Genomic DNA, 26,709 nt, shown 5'->3' with positions numbered 1-26,709 from the left:
AAAATATAATTAATAGTAGTTTCTTTACCAAGGAAAGCAATACTTTTTTTTTATCAGAATGGTCCCTTGACTTCATGGACTGACATTCTGGATCTTGTCCTGATACTGTTTGATGCATTTTAAATAAAGCATCGTATCTGATTGCTACATTTGGTTGTGAGGATTGTTCAACCGAACATTGAGCTGAAACATATAATTGGTGCCTTAAATACTTGTATACGTGACGATGAATTTGTTCAGCTGTGTTGGGTGGTGAAGGGTTCCTAATGGCACAGATTTGGTCAGGTCACTACGTGGCCTCAACCAAAAAGTGTTATAAATCATGATATTGGCTGTGATAACCTATGTGTTAAGAAAGGTCCTGTTTGAGATGTTTGGTCCTTTTTGTTTAAGTATTAAGTTTCCATGTGTACCGAGGAAAACCCATGCATATATATATATAAATAACACTCACACAATCATGCAGGTAGTATAGCAATTGTCGATGTAATGTGTTTCATGTTTCATGCACAAGTCATGATCTCTGATCCACCAACGTAAGTAAGTAAAACATCTCCATTTAGACAACAACGTGGACACTATAGAAAAGCTGGCTTCATTGAGGAGGACAATTTGATTGGCAAGTGAACATTTCTATTGGTACTGTGGCTTTTCTTGCATTTAAATAATTGTATAACACTCTTATCATCCACAAATCCCCACAATGTTTGCACTGTCGGGTTAGAGGCAACAAGCTGTCTGTTGACTAATCGCATCATGCCGGAAGGCAATGACATTTTTCCACCCAGCATTGAGTGCTAGTCCAAGACTCTTAGTTCCCGACTAGCGCTTTCTTCTATTCAAAGAAGGCCCTGTGGACGTGTAGGGCACAAGTGTGGGTGTCGCCGAGAGGTCATTCCATGCAGCTCTCTAGGTCCATGTGACCAGCACTGTTAATGGGGTGGCGGCACGCGCTGGCCAAGGCATCTCCGACCAAAGGAAGCGTTTACGGAGCCCTGCTTCCCCGCTGCTCATTACTGAGCGGAAGTTGCTGTTTGTTGCCGATGCCTCTCCCGGTGTAGCCACTGCTTGCTCCCCTGCCAATTGTTTCTGCAGCATTTAATTGATTAACACTTATTCACCAGTTTTTTTTTATCAATCTCATTTCTAACGGTGACTAGAGCTTAGTGAAGAGTCGCCTTAATTTAGCGCTGTACCTCACCGTGTCAAATAATTCAACATGTATTGTTTACAGTATAAGTTGCCTTTGTTATTTGTACGAGAAGAGTAACGCATCATAAATCATATTTCCATCTGTATCCACTTGCCATTTCAACTTTTTAATACAGAAAATAATTGCATATTTTTTAAATATCCATATGGTGACACCACTTACTAACTGTTTGACATTTCAGCTCATGTGCCTATGTGTATACGTTGAGCACTAATTTTTCCCCAGCTCTGTTTTAGCGTTATTGTTAATTTAATGTTAATGATTCTGTTAGTATACTGTGCCAGTGTTATAACATGTTTCCCAGATGTCATCATTACATATTCTGTTCACTCATTGTAAATATTACTATTAAATATCCACACTTAGCTTTGCTGGTTTATGAAATGCCAGTGGGCCATCACTTGGTTCAATCAATGACAGTCAGTTGTTAAATTATTTTTGTACGTATCAAATGAGAAAAAAATGTCTTTCGTTTCTACAGTTAAGAGATTACAAAACAACCCTTCTTCTCTTTTGGGTTCAATTTCATGGTTCAGTGACAGTGCTGTCTTAATAAAGCGAAGCCAAACATTCAGGACCCATAAAGACCACAAGGTTAAGCATTTTCATCACACGGTAGTAGGTTTTGCCCTTCCTGTGGTGGCGGGTGAGTGGATGTGTTCTGCACATATGGGACTCAGTTTTATGGCACATTGTCATTTTTGTTTTGCCATTTATGTTTAAGTTTGTCCTTATAAGGCAGTGCTTACACATTTATATACAAGTACCAATAGAATTCCATTCAACTATAGCTCACCTCCAGTTTTGTTTTTAGAAATCCAGAACCATGTCATATGACACTTTACTACCACTGGAATCAATGACTTGCATATCAACTGGTTCTTGCTAAATCACATGTAATTGTTTATGATGCTTGATTTTTGCAGTAGTTTATCTAAATGTGTAATCTTGATTTGAAGCTTTCGTGACTGCAGGAATCCATACTCTTTGGTTCTTTCGGTAAAGTCACGTAGATATAAAAATAAAAATAAATCACGACGTTTTGGGCTCAACACAAGCGTCCATCATCAGGTGGGAAAGCATGGCCTGCTGCTGATGCAGACTGTTTTAAAGGTTTGAAATGGGTGTAGCCCAAGGGTTATAAAGGAGTGGCTGGGTCTAGTGATGTGAAATGTGAGAAATTAGCATGTAACTGGGTACGGAAGTGGTTATGTTAATGTCAGATTAGCATGATGTTAAAGTGAGAAATTAGCATGTAACTGGGCACGGAAGTAGCTATGATAATGTGAGAGATTAGCATGATGTTAAAGTGAGAAATTAGCATGTAACTGTAAGTTAATCTTTGATTTTCTTTGCAAGTTACTGCTAGTTATTACTTTTAAAGATGTATTCTAATCCAGAAACTGTCAAGTGTGCTTTAAAGAGCAGCACAATAATAGCGGAATGGCATTGTGAGAGGCAGACTATTTGTTTCATAGCTGACTCCGATTTAAAAGAAATGTGCCTATGATGTCAACGTCGTACATTGCACCACCAGTGGATATTGTGAGAATTAAAATAACCATGAGTGTTGTTGTGGATAACAATGGTGAGCCACTTGGTCAAAACGTTCCAGAATTTGCTCGCATTGAATTAATGCTGCTGAAATTATGCACTCCCCGAAGGCTGTGAGGCTAATGGGTTGTGTAAAAAAATACTTGTTTGTATTTGGAGGGACATATGTATGATATAAGTGTGTTTACTGTGTTACTTCTGTTCTCTGCCTGATTATTTAGAGTTATTCGTGAAAATGTTGGCTTGTTAGCTTTATTGCTTAATTAAAACAAACAGTAGCTTTTGTGTTTGATTTGAAGCTTTCGTGACTGCAGGAATTACCCTTTTGTTCTTTCGGTAAAGTCACGTGACGTTACCGAAAGAACCAAGGAGCTTTTGTATTGTTGCAAACAGGTGTCCTAACATGCCCCTAACCAGTACAGTAAAACCTTGGATTGCAAGTAACTTGGTCTGCGAGTGTTTTGCAAGACGAGCAAAAATTGTAAATAAATATTAATTTGATAAACGAGCGAGGTCTTGCAATACGAGTAGTACGTATACGCTTTGTCTGCCGAGCGTTACGTGATCACAACTGATATACGAGTGCTTTGATATACGAGTGCTTTGGATTACAAACACGTTTCCGGAACGAATTATGCTCGCAATCCAAGGTTTTACTGTATTAGCAACTCGTACGTTTTATGGCTTGCCTTACTTTGTTGCCACTTGTCGGTAAATTCTAAGAAAAAAATACTGGGTCATCTGTGACCTTATGGAGATTAGCCCTCTTAATCTGTCAACATGCCACAAAAATCATGCATCTTAACATGAGAATCACGCTTGTTTTTTTAAAACCATTTTATATAACAACCATATTTGAGAAAATAAGGTTAAATTCGTACTGATAGCAGCTTAAAATAAAGCCCTTATTTCCTCCATTTCAGGTCCATATGCATGTATTATCTTCATTGATGCTGGAAAGGTGTCCAAAAAGTATGCTCAGTATTATTTTTGCCCCCTTTTTGTCAAAGGGCAAATGAAATTATGGCCAATATAATGGTATACGTTTCCCCTCCTCTGGTGTGTATTTATGCAGTAAGCCAGAAGTAATGAGGTCATACCAAGAGGGCGGCCCAATCTTTCCCCCCCTCCAACGATCCCAACCAAAACCTGACAGCGCGGCTAGACAGCCCCTGCCGTGTGTGGGAACAAAGGCTTGTGCATTTCAGTCTCTCGCTTTGCTGCAGGGCTGACTGAGGTCTCGCACCCACTCATACGGGACTGTCCCTCCTAAGGCTACCCCACCATTACTATCTCACTGATAAATCCCATTCCCTAGACCCCCAGCTGGACGGGTCAGGCACCCACACCCCAGGACAAATGTGCGTTTCAGAGCCTTGTCACGCTCAAGAGACACATTCGGCTAATTAAATGACTCCTGCTTTTTGTTTCAGACTTGGGTCACGTGTGTTGTGCGCAGACTTTGCTTCTATCCGTCCCCGTCCCTTGCACTGTCTTTTTGTGTACAACACTCGGCCTTTGTGCAGAGAGTTCATGAAAACAACACATCATTGTTGCACACACAGGCCTGGAGTTGTTGCGCATTCTTGAATTAGCACTTGAAGCTGTGAACAGGGTTCTGGGGTTTTCGACTTCTGGGGGGGCACTGTGTCTCTTAGTGTTGTAGCATTCTTGCCATGTCTAATCATGTGCTAGCTTCCAGAATGACTTTTTCAGGCCACCACTATTTTTCTGATTTCTTGCCCCTCTAAGGTCTATACCCAATTCACTGGCACTGGTTATGGTAATTGATGTATGTCTGTTAAATGATGTTGAAAAGACACAGAGAAGTTAACATTACTATCGAAATAGCACAAGTATGTAACTAAGCCATGTGAAGGTTTGTCTTTATAAATTTAGACTTTAAGTGAAGTCTTGAAGGCATGAAAACATTTTCTTGCTGAAGAATTCAATGTAAACTCATCCATATTTTAGGAGCCGTTAAGTAAATGCATCACTTCCAGTCACCATCTACAGTGATACCTCGGTTCACGAACGCTTCTGTTCACGAACAACTCGGTTCACGAACAGAAAAGTTCATAAAAATATGCTCCGGTTCATGAACTCCGCTTCGGTTCACGAACAGGAGCCGCGGCCATTTTAATGCTATTTCCAGGCTGTCACATGGTCGTGACTTCCTGTAGGAAGATCGTGGAGAGAAGAAGAGACACAGAAAGAAGTACTGTGAAGACACTTTCAGTGACTTTTTGCTTTTTGGTGTGCTTTTTAGCACATACAGTACTGTACTGTACTACTGTACTGTACAATACTGTACTTACTGTAATGTACAGTTCACCCGTTTGAGTGCTTACTGAAGTCATCTCAAGCAAGGTTAGTGTTCTCTTTTTATACATTACTATACTGTACAGTACTAATGTGTATTGTAATTTGTTTCATATTTTTGTGCTTCAAAAACCAAAAAAAAAGGTCAGAACGGATTAACCGGATTTGCATTGAACCCTATGGGAAAATGTGCCTCGGTTCACGACCAATTCGGTTCGCGACCAGAGTCAGTTCACGAATTAAGTTTGTGAACCGAGGTATCACTGTATAGCAGGAACAATAATAAACAAGCATTTTTCACCTTAAGAACAATGATGTATTGCAAAGACCGCACCTTTAAAAACGGGACGCCAACTACCTTTGCTTCCTTGTTCAGAAATTATAATAATCTGATAATGATGGGAGGAGACCTTAATCATTGATTTTTCCTGGCTACCAATTTGTATTGAGTTACCATTTCTTTACAAATAACCTAGCCTTTGAACCATCTTGGCATTTGTTTTCAAATAAAATTGGACTTTGTTCCACTAAAAAGTAGATTTATATATAGATGTATTCCCATAAAAGCATTTAATGGGACACATGAAGAATACAGAAAATGTTAGGATTTATTTATTTTACTCTAAACATATCAGTGTGTACTTATCTGTTGAATTAATGGCTATAAGTAAACAAATAGTTTTTTAAAAATATGAATAATTTTATTTTATTCAGGAAAGCTGTTTTTAGTCTCAACTGTCAGAAAAGTCCTGTAATATAATGCCTGGCCAATCCCTTAGCATGTATTTTTCTTATTGATTTTATTTTTATCAAAGTGGATTACATGTCAGTGGATTATTTATCTTTTATAAGTGCATTTTGAACATAATGAATTAACGTAGGACAACTGAGTAATATATCATGAATACTTCTGTGCAATTCTTTAAACTTATTTTATTTTTCCAGCCAACATGTTACTGTACAAACCTTTAGATGATTATTTTGGTAAGGCCCCTAACTCTTGCAGCAGCGATATCCCACTGTTACACCTAATTTCTCAACGGGGATTTATAAAAACATTGTGAAATTATAAATGAGTCTGTACTCTGACTTTCTTTGTGTATTTATTCACTGAACAAACATATAAGGAATGGACAACCTATTAATCTGCTATGACAAATGTTGTTATCCCGTTCGGTTAAATCTGTGCGTGTATCCCTGCACGGCAGCCTACGTCGCCGACACTTAAGAATGTGTGACCTAAAGGGCCATTGCATTGCTGCAGGGGCCTCCTACACAGGCACACAGATGGTAGCAGATGCCAAAAAGTGACGTCTGGAGCAGGTGCAGGCGCTCTCCTGTTTCTAGATTAATATGCCCTTTGCAGTGCCTGCCCACTCACACGCAAACGGTGCATGCTAGGAGAGTCATGCTTAGCCTTTGCATGTTACTAGAGCACAACGTCAATACTGATGGTAGTCTTAACAGAGGGGCTGCCATCTGCTTCAGAAAGGTGACTCATGTTGATGAGTTGTCAAGGGTTCAGACATTACGCACCACCTGGCAGGTTTCGGGAGTGGTGTTTTGATTGAATTTCTAGCCTAACGCAGAGGTTCTCATCCCGTGGGTCAGGGGCACGTGGTTGTGTGGCATGGATACCATGCAGAATAAATTTTGAAAAAAGGGTTCAGTAGCCTGTCGGCTCTGGTGTGTTACTACACTGTATTCTACACTTGATCAAGATTGAGCCTCAAATGGAATACATCAGTATCCCAACACTTGTGTAGACCTGTATGCAGCCATTGCCACAACTGTATGTTATATAATTTCTTGACTTTCATATAATGTCTGCAGCAGCTGCCACCATTTCAAGTTTTAACCTATGTATGTTGAACTTCATTGTTGGTTCTTGGCAAAAACTACCTTCAACCAACAAGTGGCACAGACATTTTGATTTAAAGCTTTCGTGACTGCAGGGATTCATATTCTTGGTTCTTTCGGTAAAGTCACGTAGAAGGGAAGTAATAATAATAAATAATATTATTTCCCTTCTACGTCACTTTACCGAAAGAACCAAGCATATGGCACAGACATGTTTCCTTCCAAAAGTTGACGGATTCTTTCCAGTAATATTTTTTTTCTTTTAAGCTAGCATAAGGGGCGTGATGGACTGTTAAAAAAAAACAATTATAATAAAAAATAAGCGGGCTTGGGCAGGACAAATCGTGAGGAGGGATGATGGTCAATGGTGAGGACTTACGATGGAGTGGCAGCCAAAATAGTGGACATGCCCGAGAAGATGTCCACTGCAATTGTATTGCTACGCTCCATCGATCAATATAGTGATATAAGTGGATAATAGATACATACATTTTCAATTGTGCTCTGCTTATTATGGCAATCGGCATCAGATGTTTCTCGGTCTGCGTGCATGTGTGTTTTTTTCAGGCTGGCCTCTATCTTCGGCCAGCCGTCTTCGTTTACCTTGCCTACAATAGCAGCTACCCACACATGACGTGCCTTCACACTCTCAAACCTGACTCCTCGCTGAGTACATTCTTTCAACGGGGGGGGGATGTGTTAATGAAGAGGAGGTGCTGTATATAGTAGTTTCACAATGCCGGTTATTTGCTTGGCAGTGGTATGAATGTGCTGACCACTGCCGTCTGCTTGCTCTCACAGGAATTGTCCGTGGTCGCGTCCGAGTCGCCCACTGAACATGCGCGCAGGGTCTTCAAGAGCTTTGACCCGGAAGGTGAGTGAGCTTTCTTCCCACTGTGACGAGCCCTGGGTGCATGCGTGTCAGCCCAACTGTTATATTTTCTATTTTAAACCAGTTTGGGGGACACTTGAGTGTTCGCGTTGGCCATTTTGGGCACCAAGACTGTTTACTGGCTTTGACCTGGGTCCTATTTCAAAGGACAAATCAGCCAAAAGCATGAAAGAGCTCACAATAAGTGACTTGTAGGTATAAATGGTAGGGTATGTGGGTCATTAACTTGCTAACATTGGTTTGAGGTTCTTGCCTATATTGTCATGTACATACCAGTGTATCAATTATAAACAAAACATTTAGAATGCAATTATTTAGCTATTGTGGTCTATTTACGATGGCCCATAGAAGCAGAATACTTGTTGGAGCACAGACAGCAGCAAATAAGCATCGGCTTTCACCTGCTAGTGGCAAATATTAGTTAATATTTATCATATGTTCTGAAAGCCTGGTTGAAGTAGTGTGAGAGGTGATTTTGGCATGGTAATTGCCCAACTTTTCCTGATAAGTAAGGCAAGTTGCAGACCACAGAGCCTAAAGATTTTCAGATAACCATAATGAGACATGCTCATTCCAAGAAAACTCCAGGGTCTCTGTTTAACAGGTTGTGCTGCTGCTGTTCATTGCGATTGGGATCAGACATGTTTCATGTTTTAAGTGCATTGGCGTTGTGTGCAGCTGGTCGGGCAGTTTACACTGCTGTGGTATGTATGTAGAGCGCAGTCTGTAACTTCACGCTTAATTGCCAACAAAGCTACCTGTGTGGTCCTCTCAACAGTGGTTACAAGTGAGTCTCTGGCCATAGGCTAACATGCATTAAAGTGAGATGGAGCTATTCTTTGGTTCTTTCGGTAAAGTCACGTATAAAGAGAAAATAATAAATTAAATAAATTAAATACTTTGTTATTTTCTCTTTATACGTGACTTTACCGAAAGAACCAAAGAGTAATTCCTGCAGTCACGAAAGCTCCAAATTAAGTTTGAGATGGAGCTGTGCAGCAGGCGTGCGTTCAGTAGACTACAAACAACCACACTCATTGCTTAAGAATGACAAAGGTTCACCTCAGATTTTACAAAATTGGTTCTTATAAAGCTCTCATGATGCCAAAATATACACTTTCACTGTTCGTAATGGTGTTTATTTTTAGCATTTTTATTATTCATACTCTACCCACTGTAATTGCTCACATTATTAAATGCTGCTCGTAATATTGTGCCTATCCATTATTAAATAAATAATGCGTACTTGTATGTTCATTTAACATATATATACAAACTTTTTGGGTCTTTCGGTAAAGTCACATAGATAAAATATATTTACTTATTACTCACGTAGATAGAAAAATAATAAATATATATTATAAATCTCCATATATATAAAAGGCAAAGTTGTGAATATGTATGTCTGTTCAAAATGTTTAGCATACTTCCCGACATGCAACAAACTTGAAATTTGCCATGTGGGTACTTTCCAGACTGTAAACCATGCAGAAATTATGAAAATACACTTTTTGGGGGGGGGGGGGAGCTCAATAATGCATATATTTTTTGCACGGCAAGTGAGCTGTGACGTCAAATCTGTCACGTGACCCGCGCATGTGGAAGCGTAGTGTAGTGGTTAGCGCGCTGCGCTACGAACCCGGCGACCCGAGTTCGATCCCAGCTCACGGCCACCACCGGTCACGATTATTTCAACCGGTCCTGGGCCTCCCCTAGGTCGACTCAGCCTCAAAACGAGTAACTACTGTGGTGTGTGAACATCGCCACTGGGGAGACAAAGGGTGTGGTGGATCCAAGTCCTGGGCGAAGCCGGGTAGTACAGCTAGTATTATTATAATTATAAATATTATAATAAATATTATTCTACCAGCTAATAAATATTATTTTTCTATCTACGTGACTTTACCGAAAGACCCAAAGAGTATGAATTCATGCAGTGACGAAAGCTTTAAGTCAACATAAAAACAAACCCAGATTTCCACAAGCGCTCAAACCTACTCTGCTTATCTCTGCTTCAGCATTTTGATTCCAATGCATCCTCAAACAATATCCCAAGGTGTACAGTGCATGATATATAGTAAGAATATATGTCAATATAATGGTTTGTTATCGTCATGGGTAATTCTTTGCTATTTTACTGAATTATTACCAGTAATAACTTATTTAAATGCATCTTTGTAGAATCCACTTTTACTATTCATCTATTATTTTAAAATAATTCCCCAGCAAGACAGTGGGTGTATAAAGTTAAATATCATGTCACAGTTCCCCAACATGGCTGTAGGGATCATGGGTGACACATATTCAAATGAAATGTTTTAGTCGTATAACTTTAACCTTTGACATGAACGGACTACAGTCCCAAGTGAGACGTTGTCATGCGCCATCCCTAAAAATGCTGTCAAGATTGGTCACAGTCAAATAGATGCCAGATAAGAGTGATTTAAAACGTAGCTGTAGAGCTTGGTGGTTGTTCAACCCTGCCACTTTCCAAATTAAACGTTTTAAAGTTCTGCAACCAAATTGTCATTTTTCATTGAAATAATATTTTCACGCTTCGCTTGCGACAACAGTTGTTGATCTTGAGTTGCCTTTCACCTAGTTTATGAATGAATATCGATGTTCTCTCTCATTGCCTTGTGATTTTTTTTCATTAAATAATTCCCACTAATACACAGATCATAGTGATACAGTTTCAAGCTTTTCATACAGCATTTTTAATTCATGTAATCCAGTGTAATTCCTGTTTTTTCTTCTCACTAAATGGCATTTAGATGTCTTACTGTGGGCAATCCAAAACATCTGGCTTTCTACTTGCGATGAGCCAATCAGCTGATGTCAGTATGTCAAAGGATATGAAGCATGGAGGTGCAATCAGAGGTGGCATTTGCGTTACCCCTGAGCACAAGTTAAACAGTATCCGTCAGAGCAATTTGCTGCAATGTAAGCTGACCCTGCGTGCTTTGATTTTCATTGCGAAGAGATCGCCTTTTTGTCATGGACCTGTGGAGCATATGACAAATCTAGTTTGTATCCTATATCAGCGTTTAAAGCTGGTGATCTCATTGTGCAAGGAAACACTAGATTTGTGTGTGCATGTGCTGTAAAACACACTCTCTCCTATCTTGATTTGAAGCTTTCGTGACTGCAGGAATCCATACTCTTTGGTTCTTTCGGTAAAGTGACGTAGGTAGAAAAATAATAGATCACGACGTTTCGATCGCAACACAAGCAATTGTCATCAGGTGGGACAACCACAGCAAGAACTACGACAGCAGTGCACTCCTAATTGACGTTCTTTTTTCCTGATGGCCAATTAGAATTTATGCTGCATGCAATGTATTTGGGGTTGAACAATGGTGAGCACACATGAACCCAATTTCTATTGATAAGAATCAAACTGAATTGTCCTGATCCCAGGCCCCTTGCATAAAGTATGGGCATAAGAGCCCCCAGGATCAACATAGCAAAGGGAATATTTCATGAAGCCGTTTAGTAACAAACGCTAGAATAAATTAAATGTTTTAAGTAATTGTGATTGGTTGGAAAAGTTATAAATAGATTGCTTGTAATTATATATCTAGTGTAAATGTTACACACATGTTTTTGCATGTGCTGTAAAATATGAGTTCTTCTGATTGCCAAAAAATTTTAAGCACAATTTTTTCGTTCTGATAAAGTTTTTTGCGATATTCTTTCACATTACCAATGTTTTTTAAGGAAGCCATTCAAGGTATTTTCAGTCCAATTTAACACCATTGCCAGTCACTTTAGTGGTAAAGACAATTCCTTGCCCATTACTTGATGCAGTTGTTCAAGTACTAAGTCTAGACTTGCCATTGTGTAAGCATACATCTCGAGTGGTGTGTTGTGCTGATACGTGCATTGTTGTAAAATGGAATAAATGTACGTAAAAACACAATTTAATATATATAAACACTGCTAATATTGATCCATTATGCACTAGAAGCACAAAAACATGACTGTTGTGTCTTCTTCGTTCTTTCGGTAAAGTCACGTAGAAGGGAAATAATAAAATAATAATAAAACAAAATAAAATACAATTCTCACTATTGTATTTACATTTGTGACTTTACCGAAAGAACCAAGAAGATGAATCCCTGCAGTCACGAAAGCTTTAAATCGAAATATGACTGTTGTGTTTGAGGCTACAGCAGATTGAGCCTATAGTAAAACTACTAATCCAAACTCCATTGGATTCAAAAGTGCAAACAAGCTTGATCTTAGATTTTTTAATGTGTTTGATTTGTGCATGTGTGTGGGCATCAATCAAAAAGTCACATTTGTTTGGTTTTAATGAGGTATATTGACTTAACAAAGCATATTTTTCCCATTTCAGTGAAGTATTTTTATTCCAGTGTTTTCAAAAAGAATATCTGAGATTGGGTGCGCATTGCAACAAAAGTTAATTAACTTTGGCTTGTTTTGATTTTGGGTAGAAAAAACAAGTCCAGTTAGGTATAAAACATCGAGAATACATTTATGTGAATGTTGTTAAATCTATGGGATAAATAAAAAGTATTGGTGGTTTTCAATAAGGGCATAATAGCATAGCTGGAACAAGCAAGTTTGTCTCATTTCATGGTGCATGACATCAAAACTAATATTTTAGCAACTAGTTTTAATGTTTACCCACGTACATTTGTAATCGTTATTGGTGTCTGTTTCCCACAAAAACTACCGAAACACCCTGTATCTTCGGTCAATTCACCCTTGACTATTTTTCTCTAGTCATTTACCAACAACTGTATTTGGGAGATATACTGAATGTTTGATTAACACTGCACTTTTCCAATAGTTACTTGCCTAACAAGATGCTGTTTGGGATGTGTGTCTTGAATCCGCTTAGACAATGGCTTCATCCTGGACTCTATGCTTGAGGATCTTATGAAAACCCTGGATCTCTTTGCCGACCCTGAGTAGTAAGTGACTTCCATACAGAGGATTTTGTTAACACAGGTGGGCTTGCCAATTGATGCCAAATGGTTGAGCCAACAATGCTTTTTCTACCAATGTGAATGACCTGATTGTGCTGTCAGGTACAAAACAAGGGTGTGTTTGGATCAATTACAGTGATTGAAACGCATTACTTACCTCTCCATTCTAATTTTATATTATCAATCAAGCTAGTCGCGTGTGATTTATGTCTTGAATAATTTGTTAAGGCCGGTTAGCTACGATACAAATATCTAAAAACAGTACCATGGCAGTCTTGGGAATGTTTTTCATTTAACTTTGTAAAACGTTGTTGTGTAAAATTAGCATTGGCGTTTAGAAACCAGTTATTTCGAAATCAACAAAATATTTCATGACTCAGTTCATGCATGTGGTGAGGTTAAACTTTGAGCCTCGAACCTATGACTACTAAATTTTTTAATTCATCAAGCAGTTGCTGGCAGATTTATCCTAGCAATTCAGAAACACAATGAGCACGTTTTAACCCTGAGGTTTCTGGGGCAAGTCATGGGTGTTTCCTGTATTTATTATGAAAGTTTCTTCACCAGACATGTTATTTCCTGAGACATTTTTATTTATTTGCAGTCTATTCAAAGTAAGACTTGGCTGATCATTTGAAATTGAAGTATTACATAGTGGCAATAGTTGATTTTGGATAACAAATGTAATTTTACACGTCCACATTCATAAGATGGGGCATCTCAACCTGGGATCACGTGAACACGATGGACAGAAATTAATTGTACTTATGTAGTCTTGGGGCCAGCAAGCCACACTTGACGAGCATGGTGAAGTATGGTCAAACAACCCCTGAGACCAACATGCCATTCGTCCGTTTGTTGATTAACAAGTGGGTTGAAACATATTTTAACAGTTACTTCTATATTAATTTTAAACCCACGTGTAAAGCCCATGTAAGGTGGTGTATATATATGAAGCTGTTCCTAACACTTATCTGTAGACATGAAGAGAAACACTTTTAAATAATCCTCAACTGCAACATTTTAAAAGTAAAAATCTTATTTTTTGCATTTTGGAATAATACCACAATTACAGGCAAATAAAGAAGACATAAATAATGATATTTTTATACTAACATAGTAAAACTTTTAACAACAAACTTTGCCATTTTTTGCATTTCTGAACAACTATTCCCCCTCGAATAGTGCATTCCAAGAGCTCCATTGCGGATGTAAATATTTGGGTTCATGGCCACACCCATGCTACTTATAAACTTTACGCGCTTATCTCATCTCACTACAATTTTCAACCACATTATTTGAGTCTACTGTAGGTGGTCACACATTCACATGTTATGTAATCATCCATAGCCCTGTGCTATTTTAAGAGTTGACAGATGCTTTGTTTCCAAATGTCATACCTGCGTGGCCATGCTCTGCTGCACGCGAGAAGTGATTCCATTAAAGTCTTTAGGTAGATTAGGCTGCAAGTGCATCTTGAATATTGTTTCTATGCTGCACAGCAGGGAAGCAAAAAGAGTGAGATGCAGCCGACTAGATGGTGGGTTTCCAGTACAGCAGAGATGGCTCTTTGAATCTGCATGGCTGCAAATCTGCCCCGTTTCCTCGTGGGGAAGCCTGAGTTTTAAAACTGTCTTCCTGAAAAGAAAAAAACGTGTCATCCACTATGTGAAATGTAGCATGGAAACCAGAATGTTTTTAGTTCTCATTTGCAATTGTAGAGTGTAAAAGTAGCATTACTTGGGGCTCCTTGCAGGACCTGCGCACAGATAATGTTTACACTCGTGGTTCCCCTCCAGATACAGTAAATATAAACTCTTCTGGACACTGGGGTGAGTGACCTCATCTGATAATTATTTCAGGCAGCAAGTGCAGCATTCTAGAACACAATTACATTCACTGTTTGCAGCCGAGCCACGTCGTGACCAAGATAAAAAGTGGATTCGGTTATATACATGTGAAGAAAAAACATTACTTTTAAATAAAGTTCTCATGGAATTATTATAGGTAACCTAACAGTCGAGACATATTTTTAGATTTAGCACATGCAATAATCAAGATTCCTTCTCACATTCAAGGTACAATAGAGCACGTGTCACAACTTGAGGGTCTATTGGAATTCCTTATTGCCTTATCAAGGGTTATCTGGAATACTGTAATGATATGAGACCAGTTGTTAGTTTTGGTTTCTGGGATTTTTCCCATTCACGATTGAGGCTATAAATAAAAGCATTGTCCAGTTCCCCTTAAGCGCCAAAAACTCGCGTCTCGAAGGGAAACAGCAAGATCGATGTCACTGGAAAAACCAGTTGAGTAACTTTATCAGAGCATACCAACACTGCTGAGATGAGGTGAACGTCCACCAAGGAGATGGAGTGATCGGATTGTGTGCCGGCATTCGATGAGAAACTGCAATGTCTTGTGGATACATTCTTTCAGCAGTGGATTGATTATGACCAATGATAATGCTGATGAGAGTAAACACATAATTAAACGCACTAATAGTAAACAAAAAGCTAGTATTTGCAATATAGTTCATATTCAAATAGTTAACGTTAAAATACACAAGTTTATACTATGTATTTAATTCTCTTTGGTTTTTTCGGTAAAGTCACGTAGGGGAAAAAATTAAATTAAATAAATGAAAACAACTAAATTAAATCACGACGTTGATGCAGACAGTCTGCATTAGCAGCAGACTATGCTTTCCCACCTGATGACGGACACTTGTGTTGCACCCGAAACGTCGTGATTTAATTTAGTTTTCATTTATTTTATTTTTTCACCTACGTGACTTTACCGAAAAAAACAAAGAGCATGAATCCTTGCAGTCACGAAAGCTTCAAATCTAGAATGTGTTTAATTGGTGATGCATGCCTGTAATGCAGAAATGTAGAGGTGATGGTGGGCATCAAGGTGCCATAACTCTGGCTTGTCAGGAGAATGTGCTCCAGCAAAGTGTGGACTAATATCATCATCTGTCGCTCCTGTATGAGATAGTGTTGCTCTCTCGCACACGTTGGTATTCAGTGGGTGCTCCAGCTTTTTTTCCCCCACATGCAAAAACATGTATTGGCTGAAAACACCTTTATATATCGAGGACTATACCGTTTGGGCATTCCAGCCTATCTGGTTCCTCATCGTTGTGATATGCAATTTGCATATATCACACAATATATAGAACTAAACATAATACACGTTAAGTCAATGTAGCAGATTTGTGTGAATACAATTATGTCGGTCTGACTTCATGAGCATATGCATTGGCTGTATCCTCTAGCACTCTACCAAAAAGCTTACCTAAATAAATACCTGGTGTACCTAAACCATGCTGGGCAGGTACAAACGACAATGACATTGGCAAATGAGGCGGCAATGCCGTTTAATTGTGCGGTTGCACTGCAGATTGGGGAACTTGGAGACACTGGTTTCTGCAGTGCTGTAGCGCTGCTATTTCCACCTAGAGAGCGTCAGCATTGCAAGTAAAACATTTGTATAAAACGCCCTTATAACACTGGAACGATAAGACTTCCTCTTGCGAGTGATAGCACAAGTTATATTGTTACTCTACAATTGGTGATACAATTTCCTATTGACGCACATACAGGTGAGCGCAGGGTTTACTCTGTGAGCTCCTTGGTAACTGGCTTGGAGTGATTTGGTGAACAGTTGGGCTAAGAGAGAAGCATTTAACAGCACATCCTTTCTTTTTACACTTCAGAAATTAATATTCACAAGGTTCATTCGTGCATGCCCATCAATAGATGCTATAAGCAATAGCGTTGCTTTTCTGAAAACAAGCAAAAGCTCTGAGGTTGTGAGTGTACATGTTTGAAGGAAACATCTGCATATGGCTGTCAAGATAATAATCCCACAGAATTTCATGGTTGCCCCACATTGCATGTGTGCTAATTGCTGGGCAGAATCCCAGGAAGATGGCGTAAACAACAACAAACTGTAAAAAAAATTACTTCTACGTAAAAATAATACAGAACCATCACACTAATATGCCACATGGGGAAGGTATTAAAGATAGGACTATTAAACCGATTAAAAGCGCATACTGAGGATTATTTGGCGGATGAACAAGCATAGTTTATGAAAGATAGGAACACAGTACAGCACATCTTAATGTGAAAGCTCATACAGAAAGCAAAGAGAAAGAAATAGGCTGGTTTATAACTCTCATAGATTTCCAGACAGCATTCATTTTGACTAAGATAAATATAACGTGGGCAGCATTAAGATTATACAGAGTAGGGAAATGACTGACAGATTCTGCAGGATATAGGTGAAAGTTCAAAGTCAACGGCACATGAATATCCACAAGGAGAAAGAATACAAATCCTGAGAATCGCAGATGACATAGATCTGATGGAAGAAAGCTGCATACTACTGCAGGAAAGTGTTCATAAGCCGAATAAGTCGGGAAAGGATGCAGGACTGAAGATTAACGTGGAAAAGACAAAGACGATGGTGTTCGAAAGGGAGGACATTGAGAAAATAAGTAGTAATAGAAAGCAGCAATGTAAACGAATTTGTATACTTGGGAAGTCTACTGACATGGGGGACAACAACTTCACGAAAGACCCTAAGAGCGAAGATCGCAAAGGGAAAAGGAGTAATGGTAGGATTAAATATCACCTGGAGAAGCAAGCGAATCAGCAACAAAATCAAATGAATAATCTTAAGAATATGCTTGTTCAGTACCATTTTGTATGCCTGCAAGACTTGAACATTGAAAAAGACTGACAGAGTTAAGATCGCCATTACAAATGTATTGCATCTAAACTGAACCCAAAGAGTGACCAATGTAGAAGTGTGAAAAATGTTGCGCATAGTAGACCTGATGCAGGCAGTGATGAGAAATGAAACTGCCACTATTTGGGCACATATGTAGGATGGACAACAACAGGAAAATGTAAAGTGTGTTGTTTGGGAACATGGAAGGAGAGGAAGACCTAACAATTCTTGAGCATATTGGGGGAAAAAAATGACGGAATGTGCAGTGGACACGTATGGGCTATCTGGCCATGGATCGTGATGATGATACTGGTACCTACTTTAGTCATACAAAGTAACACATGGACAAATTGGTACTGATAACATTCCAAAAATATTGGTGTTGAAAAATATGTTAACAATGGCAGTTATGGTGCTGTGTTTGGTATTGGCTGATTATACACTATGTAACAATTTTTTTGTTCCTTGGTAGTAAGTGTTATTTTCCAATTTCTTATGCCTCAAAAGTACAGAGAACGGCTATTATTCCCCACAAACTTTGCTTTTGTGACCAGGACAGTGATATTTTGAAATGTACATATTTTCAATGAGACGTGTGCATTTGTGTCATTCCTTCACGTAAAGTCCTGGTCACAAAAGCAAAGTTTTTGTGGAATAATAGCCATTTTCTATACATTTGAGGCATAAGCAATTAGAAAATAACACTTACTACCCAGGAACAAAAATCGTGTTGCATAGTGTTACACAAAGTTACATTGTTTGTGCTTGTATGTTTACTATGATGAACAATAATATAGTTATTGTACATGATATGGTGTTTAAATGTACTTACTTATTGACTTAGGTTCAGTTTCTGAAAAGGCTGGAAAGCAATTGCAAGTCTAGAAAAAAATGTTCTCTGTGCTTGTATATTTACAGTGTCAACATTATGAAGACAAAGCTGGACCCCGAGGGCCTGGGGCTGATACTACTGGGTCCATTTATCTTGGAGTTCTTTCCAGAGCAGGTACCATTGAATATAATTTACATTGGGACTGTTAAACATCAGTCCCATTAATTCATTAACCGACGATTCTGTATTTCAAAATGTTTATTCTTAAGATGTAGGAGCAACATGCCACTTTTTGACAATCATTGCCCAGATTGTTTAACTTGTGGGATATTTTTTTTAACTGCAATGCAGTCACTCAAACATTACATGAAAGATTCAAATAATTCCATTTACATTTATAATTTCACAATTAAGCTAAACTTTATAAAGATGACATTCTAGATTAAACCTTATAACTGTACACTTTTGCCGTGTTTCACTTACTATAATCCCTCAAAGTTTTCCTTGCAATAAAGACTGAATGGGATTTCTTGAGGTAAAATAAAGGTGACAAGCAATTTCATAGAATGCTACCACAGAATGTCTTGCTTCTGGTATCCCATGCTGTGCACTGCTATTCAGTTGCAAGGAATTTAGGTATTCAAGCTAAAAGTAGCTTCCATGTTCTTTATTAATCGCCTTACCATCCATTGTGTTCGACCAAGTGAAATATTATGTTAGTGTGCACCAGCATGCTGATTCAGGTTTGCTCTTTTACAGGAAGTGAATATTCCTGAGTCATTTACAGTTTACCACTACAATGGTCTGCGGCACTCTTGTCCCAAGGAGAAGGTAAATATTTTTTATCTAACCCACGCATGTGAGTTGTGGAATATTGTTTTTTAAGGAGTTATCAGTGGCATTGCATCAACGTTCGATTCACCACAAAGCGGTATTGATTCTATCAACTCCAAACCAGTATTTGAACTCTTACAAAGTGACTCCGAGCCATCGTTGGACATTGGCATCATCCGAGATGGAGACACTTGAACTTCAAATGTACGTGCTCTATTTGTCTGAAACCTTAACAGTTCTCTTTTGCCTCCATGCTCCCCTCCTATAGGTGAGCTACACGGAGGGCACGGCCATGGTGATGGGCTTCCATGAGGCCGGCCTCTCCACAGACGACACGCCCGTCAAGAGCTGCCTGCAGACCAAGTGGCCTTATCTCGAGCTGCTCTGGTCCACAGCCCGGGCACCCTCGTTAAACTAACCAGTGTGTGTGTGTGGCCCAGTGAGTTATCAAGCATTAAAGCAGTATTTGAAGTGGGTTTCCCTACCTAGAAGTGACCTTGGACAGCTCTAACTTTAGGAGAAGTGCAGGAAGGTACTGTTTATTCCACTAAGATTTTGATTTGGAATTCTTCACCAGTTGATATTGGCAAAACAAAGCATTTATTCGGCACAGAGTAAGGCATTTTGGAATCCCCTGTGACAATATAACCTTACGGTAAGCTGTGTTACGACCATCAAGTGGCATTGCAGGTCTTCATTCGGTGATCTTCAATGGTCTGTCTTGTACAACCCTAATATTCTTTCTTGTGCTGTGCAAAACTCTAAGCTGAGACCATCAAAACCACACGTGAGAACCTGAGGGGGCCTCAGGATTTTATCCCAGGATTCCAGGAGTACTAGCTAAGCAATGTCACATGGTAATAGTGTTAACTTCCAAATCACCCATCAACATCAGTAAAATGTCTTGAATTATAAATGAAAACAAACAAAAATGTGCGTAAATGCACATGCTTGACCTCACTAATGCTATTAACCCACTTTATTTACTGCTTATGATGGACAGAACATATGGACGCGCTTGGTAAATATCCCACTCCCTCCACGATAGATCAGCCTCCGTGTCAGGCCATCACTGTGGCCTTGACACACGTGTTCAGTCCCTTGTCCGCTCCCAGCATCACCCACTACCTCATGGGCAGGGTTCAGGTGATGGGGATAATTATGCCCTCCATTTGAAGGCACACAAACGTAGCACCTTCTTGATAAGTAGTGAAACAATATTCCAGTTGTTTTAAGACCACCTGTGGCTTCAATATTTATTTAGAGGTTTTTTTGGAACATTTTGCTTTAATCAGAAGAAAAAAATATCACCAGGACTATTGAAAATTTGAAGGGATTATTTTCTGTTTTTTATGTGTACATGTATTTTTTTGATTGACACTACACTGATGAAATTGCTGCCACTGTCCACCACACTACCTATCCATCTTAGCCTGGAAATTAACAATCATTTTTAAAAATAGCCAAAAAACAAGGTAATTACATGTTTTGAAAACAAATCTTCAATACCAGTTTAGCGTAAAACAAAATAAGTTGCTTGCAAATGCTTCACCCCTTCATCAAGAGTAAGCCTTTTATGTTGCAGTTAATTTAAACTGTACCAACACACTTTGTCTTAGCCTGTGCATTTTGTGCATGTTAGGCATGCATATAGGTTAAGCTATTTGCAGCCATAAACCTGTTAATACATACCCCTTTTTTAAATTAACGGACCATTTTAGTAAAGCGTATTTCCGAGTTGCATTGCAGTCCGTTTAACTAGAGACGCCTTGTTCTGTGTGCCACGTGTGCAACGGAAATGAGGCCTTGCGTACAAGTGTCGTGCATTAACCCAAAGTGGCTTATATTATAGTTGAACGTCATTGGGATGCTACCCCACGTGGGGTTGGTCGAAAGTGTTGTGTGAGAAGCACAAGTGCTCGTCATGCATATCGACTTGGGATCAAGCCATAGGCACAGCCCAGGAGATGTGTTGCAACAACACGCTCACCCACAGTGAGATTGCACATCGCTGTGGTCTGCTGAGGGGGTCAAGCATTGGCTTCTCTGTTGTAATTATTTCACGTGCTGTTGACGCATTCACGTATACCTTGAATATTCCATGTGCATTCCCCTTTGTGATTTGATGTATTTATATATGTGTGTAAAGGAAGGAGCAATTGTAATCCGTATCAAAAACTAAAAGAACAAGAAAACCAGTAAGCAAGCTATCGGATGTTTTTTTATTTGTTTGTTAAAAGCAAGTAGTCAATAGCCTGCTGACGTCGTGTACAAATATGGACCACACCGTGAATTCAGTAGCTTATCAAACAAACCAGCAGTGATTGCAATGTTGGACCGTTTTATGAGTCCACTGCTTTGTGCTTTCGAAGAGGCACACTATCACCCAATGAACACGTGGTGTTGTGTATTCAGTGAAATCAACTATGCCTTTGCCTGCCTTTCGCTTCTGGCATGGCCCAGGTGTATTTTTACTTAACGTAATTGGCTTTAGCAGCTGTAAAATGGAATGTGGTGGTGTATGGCGATTCAGAGTTACAAATCCTTACTTTAATGACTGTCATCAGTAAAATATGAGAAGCATTTTGGGATAGTATAACACTTCACTGAAACACCCATTGAATAAGAAACTGGTTTAATAAGGCGTTATATGTTGAGTTTGTCAATGGATGTTTTGCTTTAATTTAAGCAAGTATTAGTTTATACACATACATTTAGTAATAACAATGAAATGGAAGGTATTTCAAGTGATTTGAGAATAGTGGCCCAATGTATGTGTTTACACGCATTTGACGGCTACAGAGTTGAAGCATATTCTAAAATTACACTTTGTGCATTAATTTGAATTTCAGGCCATTATAAAATTAGAACGGCAAGTACATAGTTTTAAAATCAGGGGTGGGGAACGTCCGGCCCGCGGGCCGTACAAGGCCCGCAAAATCATTTGATGTGGCCCTGCCAAGGCAACCGCAGGCGGGACTCGAAATTCAATAAATCTAGGAGCAAACCTGGAAAAGCAGTTGCGAGTAGCAACATCATCAATACCAGCTAACATCACACGCCTCACCAAAGACAAGCAGTTCCAGCCATCGCATTAGGGGTGAGTTAATTAAATGTTTGACCAAATATAACGGGCTAATTTTTAAGTTGATAATTTTGTATGGCCCGCGAATGATGTTATAAATATCCAAATGGCCCTTGGCAGAAAAAGGTTCCCTGCCCTTGTTTTAAATGCTTAAAAAATGCTTTCGTTACAATGTAAGTGTCGCACAGCAATAGAGGTTAACAGAAAGTGTGTGTGCAGTCACCTCATTTGAGCATATTAAGCTGCAGCCTTCGTTTTTTCACCAATAAACCATACATGTTTTGTGACCAGCACTGATTTGAGTATTGTTCTCCCCCAGGCTTAACTCTTCACACATTTTTTTGTTTCAGCAGAACAGATGTTGACCCTATTATGAATCATTTGAGAGGCACTGTATATCATCAAAGCCTTGATAAACAAGCAGTCTCGTTTGCTCGCAATTTTTTTCAATCTACAAATCAATCATCTACAAATCAATCATCTACATTTGGCTGAGCACATATGAACGACTCGAAGTCTCCCTGCTCTTAAAACGAGCGATGCGGTGGTGGGTCATCTCCATTGGTTGCTTTGAGCTGGTGTAACTTCCACATTTTCTTGGTGGGGGGCAGTCTCAAGGACACCGTAAAATTAAATTAATATTAAATAAGTATGAGCTCGTCATCCAGGAAATGTGTTTAACATTGCTCAGAAGGATGCAACCAGAATTAGGTACAAGTGTGACTTGCATCGTCTTAATTGCTAATTTAAATTCCCACAGCGCATATATTTATCTGTGTTTTATGTATATATATTTTTGTCCTTAAGTAATGTGTTTGCACATGTTTTGCCATCACAAGTGGAGCAACTTTTGTGTTTAATAAAAGCAGTGTTCATGGATGAACATTTCTGATGGTTTTATTTACGTTTAGGTCTGAAAATTGCGAGTTATGCAAATAATCATGGCAGAATAATAATTGGCACGTTTAATCAGTGCATGTCAAGATGAAATTTAAGTTAAGCCAATATGTCCGAAAAAATGCCAATTAGTCCCTGTATATCGCCTGCTGTGAGATGGATCAGGTAACCAGACATTGACAAATGAAATGGAACAAAATATTTTATGTTATCAAAGCAGCGTGGAGATAATTGCGGCAGTAAGGTTGTTTCACAGTTGGGATAATGAGGTTTTTTAAGTATACATTTCAGTCTGGGTCATGTGCTTTTCTTATGGTGAGATTAGACTGCTGCAGACAATGCACAAAAGCTAACTGAAGACACTTAATGTTATAACATGTACTTGTAGATTCTTGCAGGTTTCATTTTCAGGTACCATATTGGTGGCATTTGCTTTAAGAGGACTTCGGTAGACCGGCCCATTGCGGCCGACTCGCATTTGAATCTGGATTGTTCCTATTCTAATTAGGCACTGGAAAAGAACAGCTGTTCATGCTGGACTTACGGTAGCACCCACATTAATCTCCCACAGGCCTTGAACATTCCCAGCATCAGGTGGTAGATGTGCATTATTTAAATGAGCATGCTATACAAGCGTACATTAGCTTTGATTGCATTGGAAACGTGTTCGCTTGTGGTACTGTATATTTTAAAAATTACGCGTGGAAATTATGTGTTTTAGAAGGAAGTTGGCCCAAGTATTGCCAGCCATTAAGAGTGTGCATGTGTGCTTAAACAAAGTACAGCCACACCTGCACGGGCGTCTAAAAGTGGCACTGGTACATTTCCTTTAACAAAAAATGTATCACGAAAATAGCCCTTACAACTCATAATTATTTACCTCCAAGTGGCACTTGGTCATGCACACTGGGTAAAATAGTGGTTAAACATTCTTAGCCAACGAATTATTTTCCAAACTGAAATAATGTATTATAACGCTTGCCTTTTAAGGTGCGTAAATAAATCAAGTGGTGTATGTTACCAAGTACTAAATACATGATAATATCCCTGAAACAGCCTGTACATTGTATACACTCAAAGAAAACGCATTTGGAAAATATATTCAAGTGCTCTCAGTCATGTACAAATTCCAAATTAAAATTAACTTTTAATTATAGGCCTATCGGGTCAATTGTAAGGAGGCAGATTAAATATATTAGGCAATACAATTAGGTTTCATATATTAACGCAGACCTTCGTGTCATTTGAGAGCCGATGGATATACTCTCTTAAGTGGAAACCGAAGATAAAAAAAACAAGTGGTACAAAGCATTGTACAATTTAAGCAGCATAGTTATACTGGTAGGAACCTCCTGGTTACACCAGCCAACGTGATTATTGTGTCCGTCCGTCGTGCAGGGAGGGGCTGGGTGGGGAGGGTGGGGGGTGGGAGGGGTGGGGCTGGGTGGGGAGGGTGAGGAGGGGCTGGGTGGGGAGGGTGGGGGGTGGGAGGGGTGGGGCTGGGTGGGGAGGGGCTGGTCACCCCGTGGTGCCCTTATAAAACTCAACGTTTAACCTACTCACGCCGGCTTGTGCCCGCCCTCACAGTCGGGCATATTTGCGGAATACACCACACCGCCGTTGACCCTGGCCATTGACCGAGCAATACAACGTTCCTACCAGCTCCCTCCGCAGGAATGTGTTATTCTGCGGTGATACACAGATACTCAGGAACATATTTACATTTTAATAAATGCAAAGACATTCACGTGCACAATTAATATCTACAAAACGTTAAAGTGTTATTTTGCGGAAACTTGTCATGGCTGCTGTATTAATATATGCATGTAATTCATTTACATTTCAAAATGAGAGAGATGTGTTACCGAGTATTTGTTTTACTTAATTACTGTATAAGATAAACCCTGCCAGCAAACAAAACTACGATGAATGATAAGTGTGGAGTTTATTTGGTGCAATTTCCATGAACCCCTCTGCCTTTCTAAGGAAATTCTGTCACATTTACGGACCTGTTCTAAACATCTTGACTGAAACATCACGAATGTTTTATTCCCAACATTAACCCGCTAAAAAAGCAAGTGTGGACCTTACTTATCGCCTTTGGCAGTCGTAAGTCATTGATGGAAATGCCGCATTTTTATGGCAGAGACCAGTGTGAAATGTATAGTATATCATAAACCATAATGCTCAAAGTAACCGAGTAAAGTACATTGAAATAAAAATCTTATGCATTAAGTGTCTTTCTACCCTAAAGAGTGACTATTTCCTGAAGCAGCCTAGTATGTATTTCATTTATAACACAAGCTTTGCTAATAATGCGGTAAAGTGTGTTCCGTCTTGGTTTCTTATTTGTAATGTAACCCCATTTTTCCCAGTCGTAGCCCATGTTTCTCTGTGTTTTTTAAAGGTGAAGAGAATCCAACTACAAAATATCAAATTGTATAATTATTATACGGAAAATAATTTGTTCAAATCAGAGGGGTAAATGTTCGTAGATTTCTTCAGAGATAAATGCCACCAATTATAGTCACTAGTTGCATGTACCCACACCAAATCATGCAAGCACTGACTTACTCAAGCATTAATATGAATACACAGTCCTTGTTCTATCACAACAGTCTGTAGATAGACATCTAAACATTTTTCTCATTAGTTCCTCGATGAGGCGTACAATTTTACAATCAAAATTTGCATACCATTCGGCACTCATCCGAAAATTGCAAGAATTCCATTGTTCTCGTACATCATTGTAGCAACAAAGTGCTGGTCTGTACTTTGACCGTGGACAGAATGTGACAATTTCCCAGCATGTGTAGGACATGTGCGTTTGTTCTGGCAGTCGCAGGATGACGGCGCGTCATCCTCTATTGTCTGCCAGATGTGTGTCAGAGCGTCCGCTGTTTTTTTTCTCGTTTCCCATCAACGTGCGCATCCACAACTCGCATCGTTGCCCTGGAAGCTGTCCTCTGACACTGCACGACCACTGTCACCGGCTTGCGCCTGCTCACCTCTCCGATTTCATGCCCCTCTGTGTGTTCCCTACCATAAACTACCGCCACAGACTGGGAGGGCACGCACGCTCTCAATTGTTCCCATGGCCTCTGCTATTCATAACGATCACTCGGTAAAATTAAAAACATTACTTCAAATGCCTGTATGAAGAATACACATGTGATTTTATGGTCATAGCTGCTTATTCCAGACACAATCCCTATAGCTGTTCAACAATGCTTTACGCATGTTAAACTTATTGAGTTACGTTTGTGTTTTAATGCCACTATGAATTTGTATGAAGAACAAAATACTCAATGCATATACAGTAATTTCAAGTACTGTAGTTGCAACTATTTGTGCTATGACAGGCACGCACTATTTTATGATCTTTAACGTCCACTGTTTAGTCGTACGCCTTGATAATAATCCCAGCAGAAATGACTCAGCTGTTAACCATTGACAATTGGATCCGTTCTTTAGTTAACTTTGTTTTACGTTTAATATTAGCAGCAACAGTAAAACATG

At 39.2% G+C, this 26,709-nt stretch overlaps 1 protein-coding gene across 2 annotated transcripts in view; it reads left to right on the top strand.

The window, feature by feature from the left end:
- MINDY3 (MINDY lysine 48 deubiquitinase 3) overlaps nt 1–23,172 on the top strand; it is a 59,081-nt gene extending 35,909 nt beyond the window's left edge. For both annotated transcript variants that reach the window (XM_078859967.1, XM_078859962.1), the window contains 5 exons: nt 7,751–7,823; nt 12,712–12,784; nt 18,461–18,548; nt 19,134–19,205; nt 19,477–23,172. In XM_078859967.1, coding sequence (XP_078716093.1) covers nt 7,751–7,823; nt 12,712–12,784; nt 18,461–18,548; nt 19,134–19,205; nt 19,477–19,626 — 456 coding nt within the window. In that variant the 3' untranslated portion in view covers nt 19,627–23,172. The remainder of the gene's footprint in view (nt 1–7,750; nt 7,824–12,711; nt 12,785–18,460; nt 18,549–19,133; nt 19,206–19,476) is intronic.
- Nucleotides 23,173–26,709: the final 3,537 nt, after the last annotated feature.

Source organism: Lampetra fluviatilis, chromosome 1 (assembly GCF_964198595.1).
Source record: "Lampetra fluviatilis chromosome 1, kcLamFluv1.1, whole genome shotgun sequence".
Classification (NCBI taxonomy): domain Eukaryota; kingdom Metazoa; phylum Chordata; class Hyperoartia; order Petromyzontiformes; family Petromyzontidae; genus Lampetra; species Lampetra fluviatilis.
This window is presented reverse-complemented; position numbering and strand designations above follow the sequence as displayed.